This window comes from Tenrec ecaudatus, chromosome 8, assembly GCF_050624435.1.
Source record: "Tenrec ecaudatus isolate mTenEca1 chromosome 8, mTenEca1.hap1, whole genome shotgun sequence".
Classification (NCBI taxonomy): Eukaryota; Metazoa; Chordata; class Mammalia; order Afrosoricida; family Tenrecidae; genus Tenrec; species Tenrec ecaudatus.
In genome coordinates, this window is record NC_134537.1 from 142,919,224 (window position 1) to 142,942,850 (window position 23,627).

The 23,627-nt window shown below is 52.4% G+C and overlaps 2 protein-coding genes across 3 annotated transcripts in view; one reads left to right on the plus strand and one right to left on the minus strand.

The window, feature by feature from the left end:
- The window catches only part of PAIP2B (poly(A) binding protein interacting protein 2B), a 33,817-nt gene extending 29,034 nt beyond the window's left edge, over window positions 1-4,783 (plus strand). The window contains exon 4 of the mRNA XM_075556995.1: window positions 28-4,783. Coding sequence (XP_075413110.1) covers window positions 28-84 — 57 coding nt within the window. The 3' untranslated portion in view covers window positions 85-4,783. The remainder of the gene's footprint in view (window positions 1-27) is intronic.
- A 1,043-nt stretch (window positions 4,784-5,826) lies between these two features.
- On the minus strand, window positions 5,827-18,266 carry NAGK (N-acetylglucosamine kinase). 2 transcript variants are annotated; one of them, XM_075556994.1, is made up of 10 exons: window positions 18,140-18,266; window positions 15,583-15,667; window positions 15,337-15,435; window positions 13,558-13,699; window positions 12,810-12,920; window positions 11,318-11,430; window positions 9,320-9,407; window positions 8,536-8,633; window positions 7,728-7,806; window positions 5,827-7,246 (listed from the first exon to the last, which is right to left on the minus strand). In XM_075556994.1, exons 3-10 carry the CDS (start codon window positions 15,394-15,396, stop codon window positions 7,056-7,058), a joined length of 882 nt encoding a protein of 293 aa, XP_075413109.1. In that variant the 5' UTR covers window positions 15,397-15,435; window positions 15,583-15,667; window positions 18,140-18,266; the 3' UTR covers window positions 5,827-7,055. The 2 variants fall into 2 exon arrangements, with proteins under 2 accessions (XP_075413109.1, XP_075413108.1); XM_075556993.1 differs by lacking the exon at window positions 18,140-18,266 and adding an exon at window positions 17,911-18,019.
- Window positions 18,267-23,627: the final 5,361 nt, after the last annotated feature.

Genomic DNA, 23,627 nt, shown 5'->3' on the forward strand with positions numbered 1-23,627 from the left:
TTTATTATCTCTTGATTGTTCTTTCAGAGCAAAAGTAACCTGAACCCAGATGCCAAGGAGTTTATTCCAGGAGTGAAGTACTGAACTGACACAAAGCTTAAGGAGGACTTGTACGTCCCCAAAGCTGGGGACTGTGCTGCACAGAATGGAGGAGCTGAAGACGGGTGGGCGGGGAGGGGTGTTCATAGGGGCAGGGGCAGTGGTTTAACTCCATGACTTGAGTAACTAATGTGCTTAGACGGAGCCTATGAGCCTACGAGGATTGCTCTTTTGTTCTACTGCCATCCATGGGGAGCAGTTTCCTTTATTTTTTATATATTTAATTCTTTTGAATTAAGGAAATTGCCATCATTTCCCCTCCCTTCATGGAATATCTGCTGTGTGTGTTTAAACAAAATAAGCTGACCAAGAAAAACTGGGTGTTTGAGAAATGCCCTGCTCATCCTGCTGTATACTTCGAAGGACCGTGGCCATCTGGAGACCTGCTCGTGATGTTTGCTAAGCAGGATGGAAAGAACAGATGGGCAAAGCAATATGCGTTGCACGGCTGCCATGCCCTAGACACGAGGAACTGAGACCACCAGGAGCCTGTCACTGGAGTTATCAATTACTGTTGTCCTACCTGTAAGCCTCTGTTTAAACTCCCAGCAGATGCATCATTTATAGGGTAAAGAGCACTAGGCCACCTCATCTTTCAGAGCGTCTGTGCCCTGTTCTCCTGGCTGCCCCACCCTCACTCCGATTGGCTACAAGAAGACATCATGACCAAAGCTGTTTGAGAAGTGAACCGTGCTGGCCATCACCTTGAACCTGTTACTTGTTCTCAATTTTGTGCAATTTAGGTTTTTCCCAGTCCCCTAAACCCTTGGTCCACTTGGTGTCTTCATTCCCTCAGAAAAGTTGTATGCATTTGTACAAGTAACTATCTATTTCAGGACATGGCAGGAAGGTCAGTTGACAGATCGAGTCCTTCTCCCCACGCTGTAGAGGTATGCAGAGGAACTCAAAAAGCCTCCACAAAGCATCACCAGGCCTGTCATTGTCATGATAGATTTAACTGTGATGCCTTTTTGTAGTTCCCATGTTTCCTGCTTTGCGAGCTAGTTAATCCAGAGCCTTCTGTCCTTCCTGCCCGGAACTCCCTGGGGTGGTTGTCGGCACTCATCAGGAACTAACCTGGCTACTAGGAGCTGCCTGTGCGCAATTGGATGTAGGTGGTAGAGTCATGTCTGCAAGCGAGCGTGTCTAGTCCGGGCTGTCCTAGAACTCGCAGGAGCTCGAGGGTAGTTGTGGTATGTGACTGGTGACGGCACTGTGTGACAAGCCAAAAAGGGAATGGCCACGCAACTTGAAGTCTTCTGTCAATTTGGCATGTGGATGTGAGACACAGATTGGAAGGAAAGAACTGGGAGGTCTGAAAGCTAAAAAAAAAAAAAAAAACCTTGGTTTTCTTATGGGTTTCCTTGTTGGCTGTTTGGACAGGCACAAGCTGACGTCATATGTAAAGTATGACTCTTCCTTATTTGACTCTATAAGGTACCGCCATGACTTGTAAGGTCATATGTCATAGGACACTTGCTTGGGGAGCTTGTATTCCCAGACAGACACATTGATTCCTCAAGCATCTACCTCAAGAGAATGGTGGAGCCTTACCGCTCCTTCAGAGAGAATTGCTCATGAGCGACATCGTCCCTTCCCCTAATAGAGGGGCCTTGGAAGTGCAGCCAGACGCCCCTCTCTCCTGGGCTGCTTTTCGTCCCTCGGTCTCCATGAGGCTGCTCATCCGCAGAATTCTGAAGACTGTTGGCAAGGTGCTGACGGAAGGTGCCTTCTCAGGCTGTGGGTGTGTCCATCGTGAGTGCAGCGGGTTCTGCCGGCTGCCCCAGCTGGCAGTCTGGCTGGGATCCAGAGTCTGGTGTCTCTTTCCCCGGGAGGAGGCTGCTCACCGGCAGCAGGGAAGGCTGGGCAGCTGGGTGCATGATGTCCTTCACCAGGTACTAGATCCTCCTGATAACACATCCCAAAGTAAGTGAGACGCTTCTAATGAGTAAGACTTGTGCAAAAAGTGGTTCATTCTTGTAGCCCAACTCTTCTCCACCTGTTCTGCGCTGTGGGAGAGCAGGATTACTACCCAGATCAGACTCCGCGAGAATTAGCATTTGTCAGTTTCTTAGCCTAAAATGTGTTTGAGATTTGTTGACCTTTCACCAAGGAGAGGCTGGGCACCTCAGTGCGTCTGACTTTTCCTCATGGGAGAGGTTCCAAGTGCAGCTTGGGTTCAACACCTTTACATCTTAATGCTGAGACATCTATTTATTTATGAGTGATGGTTTTTATGTGGAATTCAAACTTTTTGTGGGGGGCAAGGCGAAGTTTGAGAATTTGTATAGAAATAGAATTGTCGTAATAGTTGCCTGGTCTGGCTGGTCGCAGTAAAGTTTATGAAGTGATTGATTTTAGATTATTATGATTAGTTGACTCAATCTTCAAGATGGAAATAATTTCACCTCTTTCTTTTCAAGAGGTGGAAGCTAGAAATGCCTTCCCCATTTCTTCCGGCCTCTTTAACTACCGCAGACGGTGCATGGAGGCATCCCAGGCTGTGCCACTGCAGGGCTGGACCCTCAACCCTGTGTTCGATTGCCGCAGTGAGCTCCCGAGGGCCAGACAAGCCCAGCCAGAAGTCAGCCCAGGGAAGGGCTGGACCATCGCAGCCAGCACCTTTCACTGCCAACGCAAAAACCGCTGGGGTCTTGTGTAGCTTCCAATGTTACTGGTCTTAAAATAAAAGGTGGGGTTTATCTTCATGGTATTGCTATAATGTCAGAGCTTTGATTGATTTCGGAGAGGTTGAGAGAGTTGGTTGGTTGAATATGCTAGCAAGTAGTAGCACGTCAGAGAGGAAAGTGGTGTGACAGAAAGCCAACGGGAGCGGCCTGCCTGGGTCTTGGGGATGAGTGCTGCTGCAGACACTCTGGAGAGAACTGGCTCCTGCCCGCAACATTGTTAAGAGACCTACCTAGCAAATGGAACTAAAACTTGGGTTGTCCTTCTCTCAGGGAAGCCTGTGCATGCCTAGCCACTCTTGGCTGAGACAATGCCAGCCAACCTTGTCGCTTTGAGAAGTGGGTGGAGAGAATCAGCCTGCCTCTTCCCTCAGTGCCCCTGGTGAGCCATGTCACCCCTTCTTGACCATGTAGCCCAGGATTGTGCTGGTCCCTCTGTCCTGTGCAGCGCAGGGAGTACGTTCATAGCCACGGCTCTGTAGCCCTGTGGTGGTGACTGTCATTCTTGGTGAGTCACCATGGTGGAAAGGTTTTGTTCCTATCTCTTTGCTTTTACTCCTCCCTCTGTTCGTCTCCCAACTTTCAGCTATTATTGCTGACCAGGAAACAGATGACCGAAGTTCCTGGCCAGCACCCACTGCTGTTCACAGCCAGTCTGAGTGGTTTAGGGGACAGCCGCGTCTGTACATGTTGTCAGCCAGGAGACCCACCTCCAGGGGACAGAAGAGACCTGCAGCACACCACCTTTATTTCTGCCCGTCGATTGTGTTAGCTACTCGGAGTCTTTAGCACTGAGCTTTCCCCCCCAATTCTGCCTTCTTTTTACTTAAAAATGATAATACTAAAAAGAAAACAAAACTATCAAGATCATATTAACATTTTCACCTTGTAAACCCACAACTCAGTGATAATTCTGTCCTGCTGACTGAGTTCTCGGAAACACTTGACCACTTCATACCAGTGGTGGCTTGGAAGGCAGGAAGTCTTTCTTTTCGAAGGCCGCTTTATTGAGGTACATTTTACATATAAAATTCGCCCATTCCAAGTGTACCATTCGGTGATTTTGGTGACTTTTCACCATGACTCGGTTTCTGAACTTTTTCAAACACTCCAGTTCTACACACACACCCCACCCGCCTCCCGGCCATAAAGGCTCTCGGGCCGTTTATACTCATGCAGCTTTCACCTCCAGCCCCCGCCAGTCACTAATGTGCCATCTGTAAATCTGTATTTTGTGGACAAAACCATACATGTACTCTCTTTTGCCCGACTCCTTCCACTTAGCATAGTGTTTTTGAAGTTCATCCACATTGTAATTGCGGTCGGAAGTTTGTTCCTTTTAGTTTGCCAGCACAGAAGTCTTTACGTTCGGAGGCAGCCCTCAGAAGAGACTAGGAGAGACAGCCGCCTCGGAACCAGCGCTGCATCTTTTGGAAGCTCGGTTTGGGAGCTTGGGCTGCTGCAGAAATTTTTATGATTTTGCAACTTTTTTATTAGGCATGTTTGCGCTGTCTACACATCCGGACTTTTTGAAGCAACCGATAAGTCATTTAATAAGTATGAGCATGTGCGTCAATGGACAAGAAACTGAAACCTGCTCACTTGGATTGCGTCCCTCTTCCAGGCTGGATGGATGGGCAACCGAACCCTAACCGCAGCAGCACCTCTCCGTGGCCGAGCTGAGATGCTGCCGCCTTTGTTGACGGCTCTTGAAGGAAGGAGGGCAGGTAGCAGAGGAGTGGAGCTTGTGGTGGCAGCTCTGTGCCACCAGCAGGGCCTCACCCCGGGTCTGGATCCCTGTCACTCAAGCTGCAGCTGTCCTTTCCCGCTCAGTGTTCCATGGCAGTTGGTAGCACGACTTTGGAGGAGGGACAGGCCTTTACATTTGAAATGATTTTCAAAATATATCAAAAATGGAAAAAGTTTTATTTTTTCGCTATATAAACCAAATGGCAGCTGTTCAAAGTCTCAATAAAATGAGAATAAAACGCATTTGCTCACTGTGCTGATCTTTTTAAGACTGGTTCATTCGGTCAAACGGTAAGGTGTGTGTGTGCGTGCGCACGCTCACACTCACACTCACATGCAAAGATCCCGTAAGGCTTTTCTGTTGTGAAAACTCAGAGCATTGGAAAGGGACATGATGTGGATCCCTCGATGCCAAAGCTGCCATTCTGACACGGTGTGTATGGAGTGCAGAATTCTTGGGGAAGGAGAGCTGGCAGCGCCATCTTCAGAAATGGAGATGTTGAGAAAGAATAACAGCTTCGCGTTCGGATGTGTTTGAACTAAAGGTCTCTTTTCACAAGCCTTTTTACTTCCTCCTAGAGTCGCATCTTTTGAGATAGGATGTATTCATGTTTGTGTGACTTTATGGAGTATTTCGCAGAAAAGCAGTTCCCTGAATGTCACCATGAACATCCTCAGGGCACCCGTCACAGCTAGAAGACACTCGATGTGTCTGTGCTGAGTGGCACAGGTCTGTCCGTCAGTGCCGCCCTCGGCAAGCCCAGTGCCCGCCATGCCACAGGCTGTGTGCCATCAGATGACTGCACACGCGGACCACTATTTCACTGGGGGAAGGGAGAAGTTTAAAACTGAAGGGCAACGTCATTAACATCACTTGGGGCCTTCTGCACCTTAGCTGCTGTCTCAGCCTCAAGAACTGGAGAACAAGTTGCTTCGGGACTTTTTTACCTAAAGACCGCAGTGGTGATGCCTTCAGTTTTCCAATTCACACCTAAGGGCCCACCCTGTGAGACCCATCAAGATCCGTTCCTTGCTCAAACTGCTTTCGAATTTGACCTTGACAGTGGATGATTAAGAAGCATAATAGCTGGATCTTGAGGATTAGTTGTCTTTGGAATTTATATGTTCCACTTTTTACCCAGAAAGTTTAATTTGAACCCAAAATACTGCCAAACAACCAAAACCCAACACTACCATTGAGTCGATTCTGACTCAAACTATATAGGACAGGGCAGAACTGCCTCTCTGGGTTTCCCAAACTAAAATCTACGGTAGTAGAAAGCCAGTTCCATTTCTCCAAAATCCATTTATTTAAATTCAAACAAGCAGTATTACTACAGATTATGCAATAAAGGTACTTCAAGTTTTTGTTGCTCAACCCTCTGACTTCCTGGGCTTAGCATGATGGGCTGAGTTGTTGCCATTCTGTCCAGGATGACTGTGAGGGTGGAGTCGAAGTAACACAACTCCTATGAGGCACTCCCTCCAGTGCAGATCCTAGACCCCAACCATAGTTCTTAGAAGTGGAAACACCCCATCCCACCTTTGGCCTACGCACACAAATCTGAGTTTAAGGAGTGTAAAAACTAGTTTCTAGGGCATGACCCAGCCTGCTAGGAGTGTGCACTTGGCATGGACCAGGCTGGTCTTCAGTCCGCCGTGAAGTATGGGCAGAATAGGAAGCTCTGGGCCTCATGATCAGACGCTGGTGTCCAGACCATTGTTCCTGGTGCCACAATGGCACACACACCACACCGTGGCATGCTTTAGCCAGAGCCAGGCTGGCAGTAGCCAGAAATAGGTGGGCCACCTAGATCAGTTATACCTAATTGTTTGTCTTTGATCTCAGTAATCTTATCATCTTGCAAGAATTCATGCAGGTTTAATAAACCTCCAAATGGGCAGTTCACCGCTCACCAAGTCAGGCTCAAATTGGAAATGCACCCTCCACCCTCGATTCCAATTATCCCAAACTGGCTAACTTTGAGACGAGAGATTCCTGAACACTTCATTGTCCTTGTAAGGAATCTGTACAAAGATTCTGTACAAGAGGCAGTTGTGCGAACTGAGCAAGGGAATGCTGCCTGGTGTCAAATCAGGAGAGGGGTGTGTTGATGGCCCCTGACATCACAGGAGAGGGGGGCCCAAGCCCATGGCTAGTTCCGTGATGTTTTTCATGGAGTTCTACAGGACGAGGTTGGGTAAGGAAGACTCCGAAAGCAGAAAATCAATTCAAGGTTGGTGGGCAGCTACACAGTAGGGGCTGTGGGGACCAGGAGCCCAGATAATGGAGCTACTCCTGTGCGGTAGCCGCCCTTGGAGAGGGGCTTGAAGGCCTGAGCCCTCTGGGTTGCCAGCCCAGCGCCCTGAGGACATGCGCAGGAAGTACGCTAGGTGATGTCCCACTGGGGCATTTATTTCCTTTTGTGTTTATTTGAAAAGAAAATGGGAGACAAGCTCCCTTCCCACACTCCATCATCTACTGGGCTTGAAGGGACTGGGGTCCTGGCCCTGAGCCCCCTAAGAGAAGGTGTGGGAGTGGAAGGCCGTGGCATTGACTTTGTAGTCCATGGGGAGCTGGTGCCCGATGTGCCTGGCCCCAAGGCTGGCCCCACCCAGGGCCGAGGAATGTTTCAGCTTCATCAGAGTGAAGCTGGAGAAAGAGGTCTGAGCCTGGCTCTCTCGGCCCCGGGTCAGCGCTGAAATGAAACCTGAGGAGAGATGCAGAAGGCAGAGGTGAGTGGAACCTAGAGGTGGAACCTAACACAGGGTGCACCAAGGCACAGGAGCCCAGAGGCAACTGGTAGAGCCCCCGCCAGTGCAGATCCTGGATCAGTGGCCCGAGACTCCCTGAGGATCATCACAGGCCATCATACTAGTCAGACGGGTTGTAAGTGAGAGGGGTCTTTTTAAAAATTTTAAGTGGTTTTATTTAATAAATCGTTTGGAAAAGATCAGCTTTTCAAGAGTCTGGAAGCTGAGATGGGGCACTGTGCGAATGTGTACTGACACAGGGAAGGCCGAGAGCCTTGGCCATTAGTCCACACCCTCGAGCCCCAGCCTCTTGCTGGGAGCAGAGGCCCCTGCCCAGCCCCAAGCTCTCCCCGGGCAGGCAAGCCTTCTGGGGCCATCTCCTTCCCAACCCTATCTCCCAGTCCTCCTTTCCTTTCTGCCACCTCTGTCCAGACTCACCTTCCTTCAGCAGCTCCCAGCTCTTCCACACAGAGCCTACGCACAGGATGGGGAGGCCGGTCTCCCCTTGGAACAAGACCTGGGCAGAGGGCACATAATGGGCACTGAGGGCCAACTTCTCCAGGAGTTCCTGGAGACCACCCCACCATCGCATCCCCAGTACTATCCCTCGAGCAGGACCCAGAAGGTGGGCTCAACCAAAGGAGAGACCACACTGCCAGCAGGTGGATTCAGACTCAGCCCCGCAGGACAGACTAGAATGGCTCCATCGGGGGTCCGAGGTGGTCAATCTTGTGGGAAGCAGATAGCCTCGTTCTCCTGTGTAGGAGCCGGTGGGCCTGAACCACCAACCTCACAGGTGGCAGTCCAACATTTAACCTGATGTGCTACCAGGGCTCCAGAGGGAGATTCAAGGGAAGAGAAAAGGAGAAGAAAGTCGGGGGGATAAAAAACACCAGGGAGGGAAGAGAATGGAAAAGGGGGTACGAAACAACAGAGAGGAAGGGAAGAGGAAGGTGGGGTGGACAGGAACAGGAAAGAAGGATGGGTGACGTGAGCAGCATATAAGACCAGGGCTCTGGGTCCTACACTGTATATAGGCCAGGGACACCCCACAGGGGAGCCAATGGACACAGAACTTTTTAATGCAGTAGCCTTTCCACCCATTCTTTCTCCTATTCTCGGTTCATTTACACTAGCGACACTAGCGTCCGATGGCCCAGGGTTAGTGCCTCAGTCCCATCCCTCATGGGAAAGGACCAGCTGGCCCAGCACCTCCCACCTCCACTCCGGCCCCACCACCACCTACCGGGTGGATCGCTGGCAGCACAGCCACCACGTGTCTGCCCAGCACTTCCCCAGCTTTCCTGAAGATGTACCTGGAGAGGGCGTCTCCCTGCTGGGCCCCTGGGGTGGGAGGGAGAGAGGCAGGTGAGGGGGCTGGGTGGCACCCAGGGAGCTTCCAGCTCTGTTATCCCCTCCTGTTGCCGACGGCATTCCTGGCTAACCAGAAACCACACTCCCTGGCAGGGCCAGCCCCTGGCTCCGAGTGGAGGCTATGCTGCAGGAGGCCAGCAAGCCCCCAGGGCAGCCACCCTCCAGGACCTCATGCCAGGCACTGGGGACCCTCACGAGGGGAGCAGCACCCCCTGGCTTGTTCTCCAGCTGGCACTGTTACTGAGGGTCTGTCCTCAGGACCCCTCAGTTCTGGGTGCTCCGGGAGGGACCCAGCCCAAGCGGTTGCACTGTAGGTCCCCTACGCCCCACTGCTCACTGTGCGCAGGAGGCAGAGCTGGTCCCGGTGTGGAGGGCCCCAAGGTGGTGGCCATCCCAAACAAGGGCGAGTATGGCCCTGACGGTGCAGAGGGAGCAACACGCAGGCCAGCAACCCCTGCGTTCTGCTTCTCCTGACTCCCAACAAACGATGCGGAACTTCTCAGGACCCCTTCTTTGGGCGTAACAGAGTGACAGCTCCGGGCCATGGCACCGAGGGCAGTGCTCAGGAGTGTGGCTTCCGGCTCCCATCTAAACCCTCCAACTGGGGAGGCCTCCAGGGAGCAAAGCCCCATAAGACCCTGCTCCGCCTCCAGTACCTTCTGCAATTTTCTGGCAAAATCCAGCAAACCGGCATTTATCAAAGTCCCGATACAGGTGGGTGAGGATTCCTAGCCGGTCTGCCACCTGGGCGAGAGAGAGAGAATAGATCATCACTCATCAGAATGCCCCCTGTGGTAGTCATGGAATCTGGTGTCCATTTGGGACTTGAGAGTGGAGGGGTGGAGTCTAGTCTGTCAATTGGGTCATAGCCCATGAGGCCTCTGTATGGGCATGGCCTTCTCCTGAGGATTCTGGGAACTTCTGTATTTCCACCTTGCGAGATATTTCTGAGAAGCCTCGTGAAGCTACCCCGAGGCAGTCAAAGTTCCGGAGCTAAAGGAACCACGTGGAGACCCCTGCCAGCGCTGAGATGCTTACACCACCACTGGGTCCACAAGACTTCCCACCCACTGGCCTGTGATCTTCCTGCATTCGGCATCATTGCATGTGTTTTGAGTGAAGACGACATTATAGATTGGTATCGGACATATGGGCTAATATTGGACTTAAGGACTTGATCTGGACTGGGCTGGGATGTTCTCTCAATATTCAATTACTCTTGTATATAAAGCTCTTTCGTATACACATATGAGTGTCCATGGATTTGTTTCTCTAGTCTCCCGGGACTAACACACCCACCCAGGGCCAGCCTTCCTGACGGGACTAATGGAAGAGCTGGGATCGGTTTTCTTTACATCTAGAGAGTGCAGGGACACGAGCTTCCTCATGAGGTCTTGGTTTCTCCAGCACAGCCCCTTACCGATGACCCGTGCGTGAGGCAGCTCCGTGTGTCCCACGAGTCTGTGAGGCGCTCTCAGAAAGATGTCTTTGGCCAAGAAGTTTGAGGACTATTGCTCTTTGCCACCCCCACCACTCGCCCACCCTAACATTGGAGTCGAAATGCACATTCGCTAACTAAAGGGCCTGAGAAGTCCTGCAACCTAGAACTCTGTTTCTCCCAGCAGGCCTGCTCTGCCTGCCCCGGAGACTGTACACCCCGCAACGCCTCAAAAGGTCCCGATGAACCGGTGAGCCCTGAATACATTTCTGCAAGTGGAAGGGGAGGCTAAACTGTGAGCAGTAACACCAGTGTACTAATGCACGCTTTATACGCAAGAGTTCACTTAATGCAGGGCAACCCTAGAACCTGGGAAATAGCCCAAGAGATGGAAGTGGTGGTGGTGACACACGGTGAATGGCGTTTAGAAGCAGTTTGCCTAGTCAGGATGATGGCTTTACTCTATAGACCCCTCCCCCGCCCCACTCCCACCCTCCTCCCCGTGACCCAGGCTGGAGCCCTGAGAACACAGGTCTCATTTCCCAGCATCTCTCACTGCCCTCCTGGCCCCAGGGTCAGTGCCTCTTGGTGGGTAGACAGCAGGCCCACCCGGAGGGGCTGCCACATAAACGGACTCCTCTCTTCCTTCTGACCTTTTTAACTCCTGGTTCAGCTGAAGCCCACTGCTCACCAAGAGTCCAGCAGGGCGAGAGCAAGCTCAGTCCCCGCACTGTCTGCGCAGGTACCATTACTGCCCCTGCCACCTCCTCGCGATCTTTCCAGACCCCGCAGGCATGAAGCAGCCACTGTTGAACAGCCTTTTCCTGCCTATCCTTGCCCTCTCTGCCCTGCCCCATCTCCTGACCTCCCCTCCCCATCCCTGCCCCATCTCCTGACCTACCCCTGCCCCTGCCCTCTCTGGCCCTGGCACTATCTCCTGAGCACCCCTCCCCTCCCCCTGTCCCTGCACCTTTCTTCCCAGCCAGCCCAGAATGTCATCTGCCACAATACCCTGGCAGATTCTAGTTACCTGAATTGAGTCTGGCTAAACACGTGGCCCAGCCACCCACTTCCTCATACCTCACCCCTACTGCAGCCCCTCCACCTGTGCCATTCTGTGTTCTCACCTCCCATCTCTCCAGTCTTACTCCTGCCCAAAGCCTCCCACTGCCCACCCCACCCCCAGCCATATCTGTATTGGCGGCAGGGAGCACACCTGGAAGTAGGTGAACATGGCCTGTTTGATGTAAGCGATGTCGTGTGGTGCTGCTTCCAGGTTGTCAATGGCGTCAAACACTATCTTCACCGCTTGGTGTGCGATCCAGTAGGCTGTGGAGATCAGGGCAGGGCCGAGATGGAAGCTCTTGCCCAGGCTCCCAGCCAGATCAGGGCAGTGATCTCTGGGTGTTTTCAGCAACCTGGGTTTCCTGATGCCCAGCCTGGGGCTCAGGGGCCTCTGATCATGCTGACTGACTCAGGGAAGGGAAAACTAGAGGGGGAGACAATAGGTGAGGCTTGGCCGGACCAGCAGCTCCCCTCCAATGAGGACAAGGCCAGTGAGCTGGCCTGAGAGCCTACGGAGTCATTGCCGGGGGACTGAACCCAAAGAACCTCCTGCCAGACCCAACACACATGCTCTCTGGAGCAGACTCAGTTCTGACAAGCCACATGGAGCTATGCTGATGGAGCCAGAGCCTTGGAGCTGGAAGAGCCATGTGGAGACCCACACCAGCGCTGAGATGCTTCCACTGCCGCTGGATCCACAAGATTTCCTACCCACTGGCCTGTGATCTTCCTGCAATCGGTGTCAATGCATGTGTAGCCTGAGTCTGAAAAGTAATCTATAGACTGGTATCAGACTTATGGACTTGATCTGGACTGGGCTGGGATGTTTTCTCCATATTCAACTGCTCTTGTAGATACAGTTCTGTCTTATATACATGAGTGTCTGTGGATTTGTTTCTCTGGTCCTCTTGGACTGACACAGTGTACCAGCATGCCCTGGCAGCGAAAGCCTTAACCTGCTTACTTTCAGCCCTTCTCAACCCACAAACCCACTGCCATTGAGTTCATTCCAAGTCCATGACCCTGTTTAGGGTTTCTGAGGCTGTGAATCTTTATGGGAACAGCCAGCCTCGTCTGCCTCCTCGGAGCAGCTGGTGGATTTGAACTACTGACCTTGCCGCCAGCAGCCCAACACTTACCCAGCTGCGCCACCAAGGCTCCTCTGCTCTTCCAGTCCCCAAACTTCCAACTCATTGCCATCAAGTGCATGTCAACTAACAGCGACACTGTAGGACAGGGTGGAACTGTCCCCGTGAGTTTCCAAGACTGTAACTCTACGGGAGTAGAAAGCCCCATCTTTCTCCTGAGCAGCAGCTGGTGGTTTTAAACTTCGGACTTGGCAGATCGCAGCCGAAGGACTGAGTAACCACCCTGGCACCAGGGCTCCCAAACCCTGATCTGGGGAGGGGAGGCAGTGGCCACTGCACTGCAGCACGAACCGGAACCCTGGGTTTAAGCCAGTGTTGGTGGGCGGCTGGCAGCTGATCCACAGTCTCCCAGTCTCTGCCCAACGACCGGGAGGTGAAGTGGTGCAGTCCTGGAGCTGTCCTTACAGAGAGCCCCGGGGCTTCAGCAGTCCTACCTCCACTAGGTGGGACCTTGCAGCTAACAGCTCACTCCAGGGGCAGGCAGGGGGCACTCACCTGAGCCCTCATCGCCCATCATGTGACCCCAGCCCCCACAGCCGCTCTCGGAGCCATCGGGGTTGATGAGCCTGCAGTTGGAGCCTGTCCCAGAGATGAGCACGATCCCACCTGGAGAAAGGACGGCATAGGTGGTGTCAGCGTAGCCTCGGGTAGGCCGGTCCCACTGATCCTGGGGGAGAAGTGGGGTCCAGCTAGCTTCCTGCCGGAAGATGGGCAGTGTGGAGCGCCCAGGTCTCAGAGAAACACCAGTCACACAGACCACTTCTCTGGGGGCCAAAGAAGAACTTGGGTCTGTCTTGAGGGGCAGCGACTCCCTGCCCAGCCAGCTTTCCTATGACAACTCTGCTTGCTGCGTACGGAGTGCCAGGGACTGTGCTAGACTCAACGCCCTCCACCGCCACCTCAGAGTTAACATGCACTCCGGCCTACAAGTGAGGAAAGGGGACCTGGGGTTCTAATGGCAATCTCCTGGACCCCTGCTCTCCCCAAACCCCTCCCACCTTCTTCTGGGTTCTCAGTGTCTTCCCCACTCCATGGCCCTGGAAGCCCCTTCTGCCCCTAGGTCTGAACACCCCACCCCTTCCTCCCCTCCTACTTCAGCCCAGTCCTGCAGCTGAAGAAGAGAGGGGCCCTTGTGGCTGAGGCTGCCTTTCAGGTCCTGGGAAGTCAAGTTTTACCAGCAGGATCCGAGGGGCTTTCCCAAGGATATCAGCTCGCAACCTCACCCCGCCCTCTGGCTCCTCACCATCTGGTGTGGCTGTGGCGATAGAGCCGGCAGCATCGGTGCTGATGAAGTAGCTCTCACTTAGGTGGGGAAATCGGTCCCTCAGCTCTTCCGTCAGGGTCCTCACAGCGTTCTCCTGTTCCCCACCACTCAGGGAGAGGCCCTGGCATCCAGGAAGGAGGTGAGTAAGGGAGTGAGCAGGGGCCCAGCCCCAGCTCCTTTCTCAGCCCCCCTGCTCTCTTCATCTGCACTCACCGGTCCCAGCCCTCCCTCTACCCCCCATTGGCTCCACAGAGGGCTGTGGCTGAGATGGGCCTGGACTGGTTGGGAGTGGAGGACAGAGAGATCCCCTTAAAGGAGTCAGGTGGCGGAGGAGGGAAAGAGAGGTTAGAGAGAGGCATGGCTTGGAATGCACAGGGGTGGCTGTGCTTGAAGAACACATGGGGGCGTGGCTGGGGGGATAGTCAGGGGCACTAGAATAACTTCGGAGAAAGGGATACTCTGGAGCTAATACTCAAACCCGAAACACTGAACTCACTGCCAGTGAGTCAATTCCGACCCATGAAACTGCGCCTCTGGGTACCTGCGACTGTAATTCTACCAGAGTGGAACGCCTCATCTCCCTGCCGTGGAGCGACCGGGAGTCCCGATTTGCTGCCCTGGTGGTTACGCACCCACGGTGTAACCACAATGACACCAGGGCTCTGGGAATACTGCTCGTGAACACTGGAGTGCTTCCAGGCCCTGCTCTGGGCTAACCATTCTGAGAGGCATTGTGTGCTTGTGCTCCCTTCTCACTCAGCTGGAGAAAACCAGTCACATACTTAAGGTCACACAGATCAAAGCTAAAACTACAGCCAGGGTCTGAGCTGAAGGCTCTCCAAGCCACTGAGGGCTGTTCCAACCCACGTCTGATGTGCAGGTGGCAACTACACTTGCAAGAAAGTATGGGCTAAGCGGCCCTCTAGCTGAGAAGTGGCAAAGCCCACCTGGAAGAAGCACACCAGCCAGTGTGATAGGAGGTGTCGATGGGATCAGGTATCAGGCATCAAAGATCCAGAGTAAAAAATCATAATGTGAATGAGGTGGGGTGGGTAGTGCAGGGTGGAGGCCCAAAGCCAATCTGTAAGCAATTGGACATCCCCTTACAGAAGGGTCATGGGGAGAAGACAGGCCAGTCAGGGTGCAGTATAGCACCGATAAAACATACACCTTTCCTCTGGTTCTTTAATGCTTCCTCCCCGCCCCACTATCATGACCCTAATTCTACCTCACAAATCTGGCTAGACCAGAGCATGTACATGGGTACAGATAAAAGCTGGAAACACTGGGAATCCAGGACAGATAAACCCCTCAGGACCAATATTGAGAGTAGTTATACCAAGAGGGAAAGGGGAAGGTGGGGGAGACAAAGGGGGAACTGATTACAATGACCTACCTATAACCCCCACAGGGGGATAGACAACAGACAAGGGGGTAAAGGGAGACATCAGACAGTGTAAGACATGAAAAAATAATTTATAAATTATCAAGGGTTCACAAGGGAGGGAGGGAGAAATGAGGAGCTGATATCAAGGCCTCAAGTAGAAAGAAAATGCTTTGAGAACGTTGATGCAGCCTAAGTACAAATGTGCTTGACACAATGGATGTATGGATTTTGATGAATTGTAGGAGCCCCCAATAAAATGATTAAAATAAAAAAGAATGTATGAGCTCACATTTGAGCTGCGGCAAGAGCAGGGACCAAGCTGGCTCCCCTGGGAAGGCCCGCTCCCACTGCTGGCTCTGCCCCAGACTCACCAGACTGCGAAGAGGCACCCGAGGGTCCAGCCCTGCTTTCTGCTTGGCACTGTTCACCATCTCATTGATTCTCTCCACACACTTGTCTGTCCCGATCAGCTGAGCCCAAATCAAAGGAAAGAGGAGTTACGAAGGCTGGCAGGAACTTGTTGCCCCTGCAGACGGCCACCACCTCAACTGGGTTACAGAGAGCACAACCACACCACAACCCAGCCCACTGGTCCTGCTGGATGTGGCTTTGCCTACCCAGTGGTTTGTGCTGAGTCCGTCCGCTTCTGCGACGATCTGTCCATCCTCCGAGAGTAAAAGGACCTTGGACTTTGTGCCTCCCCTGCGAAACACAAGGGGGCACACAGAAAAGCAGGTAGACACGGGCAGGGCAGGTGGTGCAGCCAGGGTAGCAGCCCTAGTCCGAAGTCTATGGCTTCACCATTGGCCCAATGTTGTCCGCTGTGCGGTTGGAACGAGATGTAGTTCTTGTTGCTCTTCCCCTGAGGGCGCCCTACTTCTCCTGCAAGGTCCTACATCTGTAACACCCAGTCCTCAAAAACTCCCACCATCTCGGCTCCCTCAGTTAAAGCTGCTCCGTGTCCCATAACGCTTCACGATTGCTCTGTATTTCAGAATCATTAGTCATTAGTTGTGAGGTTTTTTGTTTTGATTTGGTACCTTTTTTTTTCCTGTTTCTCACGGGTCTATGAACTCCAATGGATCAAGTGCCGTTCGTACCACCCTTTTTCCCTGGCATGGGCCAATGCTTAGGAAAGAAAGATGGCTACAGAGAATGCCCTCTTGCTTTGCTTTCTCTCCATAGCTAAAGGCTGCCTTTCAAGGTCCAGTTCCGGCTGCCAGTGTCTCAAGAGACCCTTGTGAGGAAAGCCAGCCAGTCACTCAGTGGGGTGAGGTTCTACCAGTTCAGCACCTAGAGCCTCACATGCTGATTACTGGCACAAATGGTAGTCTGGAGGGAGGTCTCTGGCAGTTTGCTGTGTGGTTTTTTCCTTGGTCAGCACTTTTAAGAATGTCTTAGAGGAGAACATTGAAAACTTGCTTTCAAATAACTTAAAGTTTCAGAAGGAGAACATTCCACATCCAAAGGGATCTCATTAAGAGCTGGAAACATGAGCCAGAGCTCACAAATAAATATACAGTGTTTGGGTTGGGTTGGGACCATGCAGCCCCTTCCCTCAGCCTCTCACAAAGACGGGTGACGTGCAGGACTTTGCAGTCCCTACCTCCAACATTCCAATTATCTCTCCCAGCAGGGTCCACACAGCCGCCCGACTCCCCCCCCCCCACCTGCTCAAGGCCAGAGCTGGACTGTGCAGCCTCTTCCTCCACATTCTAAGAAGCTGGTCTGTGAAGGACTCAAACGCTGCAGCTGCAGCACCAGGAGGCCTCCCTTCTTATTGGCACAAGCACCAGCAGCTCTCTCCACCTCATCTGCATATTCCCCTGACCCAAATCCTACAAATATCCCCCTGCCCCACCGACAAATATCCCACTGCCCCACCGATGAGCGTGATTTCCTGACCTGACCTTACTCGGGTCTTGGAGCCTGCCCAGGAGCTCAAGATGTTCCCGTCCCTTTCTCTGCTCTCCCTTCCCTCCCGGGAGCTCTTTCCGCACCCTAATAAACGCGCTCTTAACCTCACGGTCTTTGTCTCAATCCTATCTCCGTTCTCAGTGTTGGCCTCTCAACCAGTAACGGGTGAGGGCAAGCTTAAAAACACAACCAAATCTAGAATAGACGTGGGATCCGCCGGCTAGCTATAACAGCAATAAAGAAAAAACGTCAGTACTTTGGGGCGGGCGAGTCTGCAGGGAGCAGCGGCTGCTAGAGAAGCGAATGCAATATCGGATGGGAAGGGGCAGCGAGCCCTGGCTGAGAATGACGGCCCCCCTCTAGGACGGCCGGGTTCGCCACATCCAGAGTTCCGGAACGTGCGTCACGGTTGGTTCATTGTTCCCTTTGTGTTATACAAGTATATATGGGAAATTGAAGTCCAAAGAGGTCAAGAGTGCCGCCCATATTCATACTGAGAGGGAAAAAGTTGGAGAGAAAAAATAAAGTTGCTGAACAGGAAGAATACTAGGACAACGGGGGTTGGGAGGGGTGGGGGCGTGTCGCCATTTCCCGGTAGCGGGCAATCTTTCCGTCTTGCAAACTGCCCCAGCTCCCAGACACCCTCTAGCAACGATCTTTGCCCCAGCTTCTGCCCCACGCCGCACTTCCAGGCTACTTCGCGTCTTCACATTTGCATAAGGGTCCCAAGGGCAAAGGAGCTCTTTTCCGGGGCAGACGCCGGAGAGGCCCGTCCGTAGGAGGCGTGATTCCACCGCAAAACGCCAAGGACGCCCCCTCCGAGGCCATGGCCGTGGCCGGCGCCGAGCCCCTGCAAGGCCCACCCTCGCACGCGCAAGGGCGCCCCTCCACCCGAAGACCCGGCAGCCCAGAGCCGCCGCACCTTCAGGTCTGATGCCACCTCCCTGCCGGCCGGCCCGCAGGTGCAGTGTGGCCCCGGCCGCCTGCGGACCGACCCGCCCACGCCCCTTCCGCCAGGCCACACTCACCCCTCCACACCCCCGTAGAGCGCGGCCATGCCGCCGCCGTTGCGGGCCCCGCAGGTTCGCTTCCTTCCCTTCCAGGACCCTTCCTTGAGCCAGCCGAGCCCCGCCCCGCCCCGCGTCACGTGACGGCCCAGCCAGCGGCCTCGAGTGCGCGGGGCGGGGCGGGGCGGGGCGGGGCTCCACGCGCCCTCGTTGGCCCGGGCGCCCCTGGGCGCAGGCGAGTCTTCCCCACCTGCTGGCTGCCGGCCGCTCTCCGCCTGCTGAGTCCGGAGATGGGCACCGGGTCGCAGGCGGAGGGGCTGGAAAGCGGTGTCCGGCTGGAGCCACTGGATACGTCTATGCCTGGCCGCTTCTCAGAGCCTGGAAGCGGGAGTGGGGGGCGCGCTCCGGCATGCGCGTGCGCAGTGGGTGGGCCACGTGGGCAGTCGGCCACTCGCCTGCTGACGCGCGCCCTGGGAGACCTGCTCAGAGCGCTGTGCGTTCTGAGAGCCAAGCCGACCCCGGGCCACTTGCAAAACTTACTGTAACGTCCTACCACCTGTCCTCTCCCTGCTGCTGCCCCAGTGACCCCTCCGACCCGGTACACCACGCGGCTCTTCACTGCGCGCGGTGCGCTCACGCACGCGGGGTCTTCAGAAAACACCCACTTCGCGAGATTTGTGACGCTGCCTCTTCGAAGCCGTTCGGGTGGGGAGTAAAGGCCCCTACTGCTCTTTGATCCTGGCAGAAAGAAGCGCTTAACTTTTACCACCTGCTTTGTGGAGGGTAATTGATAGGATTACACCTGCACCGGATGTCCTTGACGCCCTGGATGTCCTTGACGCCCTAGGGACCATTGCCCTCTTTCTGGGTGAGGCCGGGCTGCGGCCCTGGTGCACACGCTACCCACGGGCTCGTCAGCGCACAGAAATGTATTTCTTTGCACGTCTTGGGGCTGAAAGCCCGACTCGCGATCTTGGCGATGCCGATTCTTTCCTTGACCATTAGACCTTGGAGAAACAGAGTCCATCGGCTGCTCCTCAGGGTCACAGAGCTGGGGATGTGACATGGCTTGAGCTCTGGTCTGGTTAAGACTTCGTTTGCGGGAAAACTGAAATTTAACAACCCTGTCCCCCGCTCCTCCCCCACCCCGCCCCCAACCTCCTTGCAGTAAAATTCCGTTTTAAAAAAAGAATGGTCGGGTTCTGCAAGTTGGAAGAACGAAACCATCTGGGCAAGCAAGGCCTTTAGTGAAGGAATGGAGCCCGAGACCTTGAAGGAGGGCCAGAATGCCGCCCGTTCCAATTGCCGAAGCCTTCCCTGCACTGTAACACACCTGTCCCACTGCCGCATCGGCGAGCAGAATAGAACTTGCTTGCCTTCCATGCAATATTTGAAGTTTGGGGAGGTTTTAACCCTGCTACTTTCTCCTCTCAAGCACTTGCAGAAATAAACGTAGAATTTCTCGAATCAACTGGGTCTCTGTGTCTAAAACGGGCGTCCTGGACCTCCTCGGGGCATCTGTGCGACAGCCTTCTGCCTTGTGTGGGAGTGTGTGTCTAATCTGCTTTTTATTCCTTAGAAGTGATTACATTTGGAACCTCACATCTAATTCACACAACAAAGATTGTATTTCAAAACAGGATTACACCCATAGCTAGTAGTAATATTCCACATGTTCCTGTTTGTGGGTGTGGGCGCGGCAGTGCAGAGATTATTGTTAATCCATAAACCCAGCCTTTTTCCATGAAGTTGAGAAAGGAAAACGGGCAGTGAAAGGGGAAGTGCTGGCTGGCTTAAGGGACAGGCTGGCTTGGAGGACTTCATGCCTCTTCCTGGTCACACTCAGCCTGATCAAGCAAGGGGGCTGCATTCCACCGCAGCTACTGGCTGCTTACAGACTTGCTTACTGTTGCTAGGCAGGCGTCCTCAAACTACTGCCCATAGAGGACATTTATCCCATTTGTATTTTTACTTCAAAATAAAATATGTGCAGTGTGCATAGGAATTTGTTCATAGTTTTTTTTTTTCTTAAACTGTAGTCTGGCCCTCCAACAGATCTGAGGGACAGTGAACTGCCCCCCCCCCCGTTTAAAAAGTTTGAGGACCCCTGACTATGTGTTTGAATTATAGTGCTGGCAAAGAATACAGAAGATACTGTGGCCTACCAAAGAACAGGCAAATCTATCTTGGAAGAAATGCTGCCAGAATGTTCCTTAGCAGCAAGAACGATGAGACTTTGGACCTGTTATTAGGAGAAGGACATCATACTGGGTAAAGCAGAGAGACAGCAAGAAAGAGGAAGGCCCTCAACACGATGGATGGACACCGTGGCTGCAACAGTGGCCTCAAACATAGGAACAATGAGGAGGATCGTGTAGAAGTGGGCAGTGTTTCCTTCGGTTGTACGTAGGGTCTCTATGAGTCGGAACCAACTCAATGGCACCGAGCAACCTTAGGAAGGTTAACAGGGTGTGTGGGTGTGTGTAGTTCAAACGTTAAGGTTACAGTCATTGGCCCACGGCAGTGCTGCTTCTCAGCTAGCAGCCAAGTCTCTCTGGAGACAAAACCCATCGCCACCAAGCAGATTCTGATCCATGGCACCTCTCGAGGATGGAGCCGAACTGCCCTGTGGGATTCCAAAGCTATACCTCATACAGAAACTGATTTCTTCCATGGAGTGGTTTGAATGGTTGACCTTTTAGTTAGCAGATGAGCTTAACCACTGAGCTAGGAGGGCTCCTTATTTTGCATCTCCAAACCCAAACCCATTGCCATTGAGGCAATTCTGACTCACAGTGATCCTAGAGCAGAGGTTCTCAACCTCCCTAATACCGTAACCCTTTCATACAGTTCCTCATGTGGTAATGACCCCCAACCATCACATTCTTTTCATTGCTACTCCATCACTGTCATTTTGCTACTGTTATTATGAATTGTAATGTAAATATCTGATATGCAGGCTGGATTACGTGACCCCTGTGAAAGGGTCGTTCAACCCCAAAGGGGTCGAGACCCACAGGTTGGGAACCGCTGCTACGTAGGGTTTCTGAGGCTGTAAATTGTTTCGGGAGCAGTCTGATACCCTCAACTTTCGCCTGAGGACCAGCTGGTGGGATTGAACCTCTGACCATCTGGTTAACAGTCCAAAGCTTACCTGACAGCACCACCAGGGCTCCTTTTTGTCTATATAGTGGGGATGTGTGCTTGAGTGAGTTTACGGAGTAGTTGGCTTCCCATGCTACAACTGATGCCTGTTTTATTCCTGACATTGGATGCAATCCCCACAATGTGACAGCACTCTTCCTACTTCCTCTCTATTTCCATCTCTACCAGCTCTCTGAGCTTTCTCCCACGTAAATGCTGCCCCTCCGATCTCCTGTGGTTGACTGTTCTTTAGGCGAGCCTCTCTCCCTCCCTTGTGTTACTGTTCTCCTTATAAGCCTGTCTGCTGTTTGGGTTGAGTTCATACAAATATACCAATTCTTTTTTAATCTTTTAAAAATCTGACAAGTAGAAAATATTTTAATTGTACCATGTGGTTCCTATTTGTGACTCCCACTGTATTTATAGTGACCAGCGTGGATCTATGTCTTCTCTCTTACTCATTCAGGCCAGGTCACTGGATGCACGATTGATGTAAAGAAGAAATTGAGATGAGCCAGTCAGGGTGCAGTATAGCATCGTGAACCATACAACTTTCCTCTAGTTCTGTAATGCTTCCTCCCCCGCACTATCATGACCCCAAGTCTACCTTACAAATCCAGCTAGACCAGAGCATGTACACTGGTACAGATAAGAGCTCACAACACAGGGAATCCAGGACAGATAAATCCCTCAGAACCAACGATGAGAGTAGCAATACCAGGAGGGGAAGGGGAAGGTAGGGAGGAGAAAGGGGGAACCAATCACAATGATCTACATATAACCCCCTCCCAGGAGGACAAACAACAGAACAGTGGGTGAAGGGAGACAGCAGTCAGTGTAAGACATGTAAAAAATAATCTATAAATTATCAAGGGTTCATGAGGGAGGGAGGGAGGGGGTCAGGAAGGGAGGCGGTGGGGGGGGGGGATGTACTGAGACCAAGGGCTCAAGTAGAAAGAAAATGTTTTGAAAATGATGATGGCAACAAATGTACAAATGTGCTTGACACAATGGATGGATGTATGGATTGTGATAAGAGGTGTAAGAACCCCAATAAAATGATTTTTAAAACACAAGAAAAGGATTGATTTAAAGAAGGAAATGGTATTCAACAAGAGATTAAAAATGCATTTGTGCTGTACCCGATGGTTCTGTAGAAGCTCTTTAATGTGCTTTAAGCGTGCTTGATCCTCCAATTGGCCTTATGAGAAAGGCTGAGGTTTCTAGCCACACATCCCAAGCGAGGCGACTGAGGCTCTGAAATCAGTCATTAGCCTAAGGTGGCAGAGGTCACCGATGTTGCTCGTGATGGCCGTGGGCAGTTACTGTGAGGGGAAGGAAAGCTTTGAGGAGCTGTAATGCTCTTTCCACTGAGCTTGCAACCCCCCAGCCCAGCAGCTGCTCCCAGGACTCTCACGAGGTTGATAACGGCCCTAGGACTCCCCCAGCCACAGTCTTCTCTCTTCTCTCTTTGACCCTGCGGCCCCAGGCAGGTGATGTTTGCAGGAGGTTGGCTTAGCTGCTGTCTTAAAGGTTGGCGATTACAACCGGCTGACTCCGTGGAAGAAACATGTGGTCGCCTTCTACTAGGAAGATCGCAATCTTGGAGCTCCTCTTGGGTAGGTGTGCTCCGTCCTGTAAGGTCACTAGGAGTCACAATCGAGAACAGTGAGTTTGGTTCATTTTTTTCAGAGACCATGGTGGGGAAAAAAAATCTCCCTTTTGAAATCCACTTATGATTTGGGGAGCAGAGGACTTTTAACACCAGGAGTCTAAACAGATTGTGTTGGCACAGTTCATGAGAACACAACCACATGGATTTTCCACTTACCACCCCTTTCCAGGAGCCCTGGTGGCGTAGTGGTTATGTGTTGGGCTGCGACCCAAAGGGTCAGCAGTTTGAAGCCACCAGTTGCTCTGCAGGAGAAAAATGGAGCTTTCTACTCCCTCCACGGTGAAGTCTCCGAAACTCCGGGGTCAGTTCTACCCTGTCTGCTAGGGTTAATATGAGTTGGCCTCAATTCCATGGCAGTGGGTTTTTGGTTAACTCTATTTCTAGGACTAACCCTACTACGGGGCACATGATATTGAAACCTGACCCTCCTGCCCTCGGGTCAGTTCTGACTTGTCACAGCCTTATGTAGGGCTACTGAGAAAGTAGAGTCTCATCAGCATCTACCCGGAGTGCCACTAGGCAACCAGGGGCACAGGACAGGGACTCCCACATGGCTTATTTGCACCACAAACATAAGTCCACTATCGAGTTGATTCCTGCTCACGGGATCCAACCACTCCCTAGATCAGTGGTTCTCAACCTGGGGGTCATGACCCCTGGGGGCGTTGAATGACCTTTTCACATCTTTCCGATGGTCTTAGGAACTGAGACACTGCTCCTCTAGCCGTCTCCAGGCAGGTCCGCCCACATGCAGATACGCCCACATACGAGTACCTGACGTTAACACTGTTCCCCATGCTACACCATGCTTCTAGACATTTCATTGATTTGTCATTAGAAATAAATATTTCACAATATAGAACCACATATTGTTTTTGTGACTCATCACTATGCTTTAATTATGTTCAATTTGTAACAA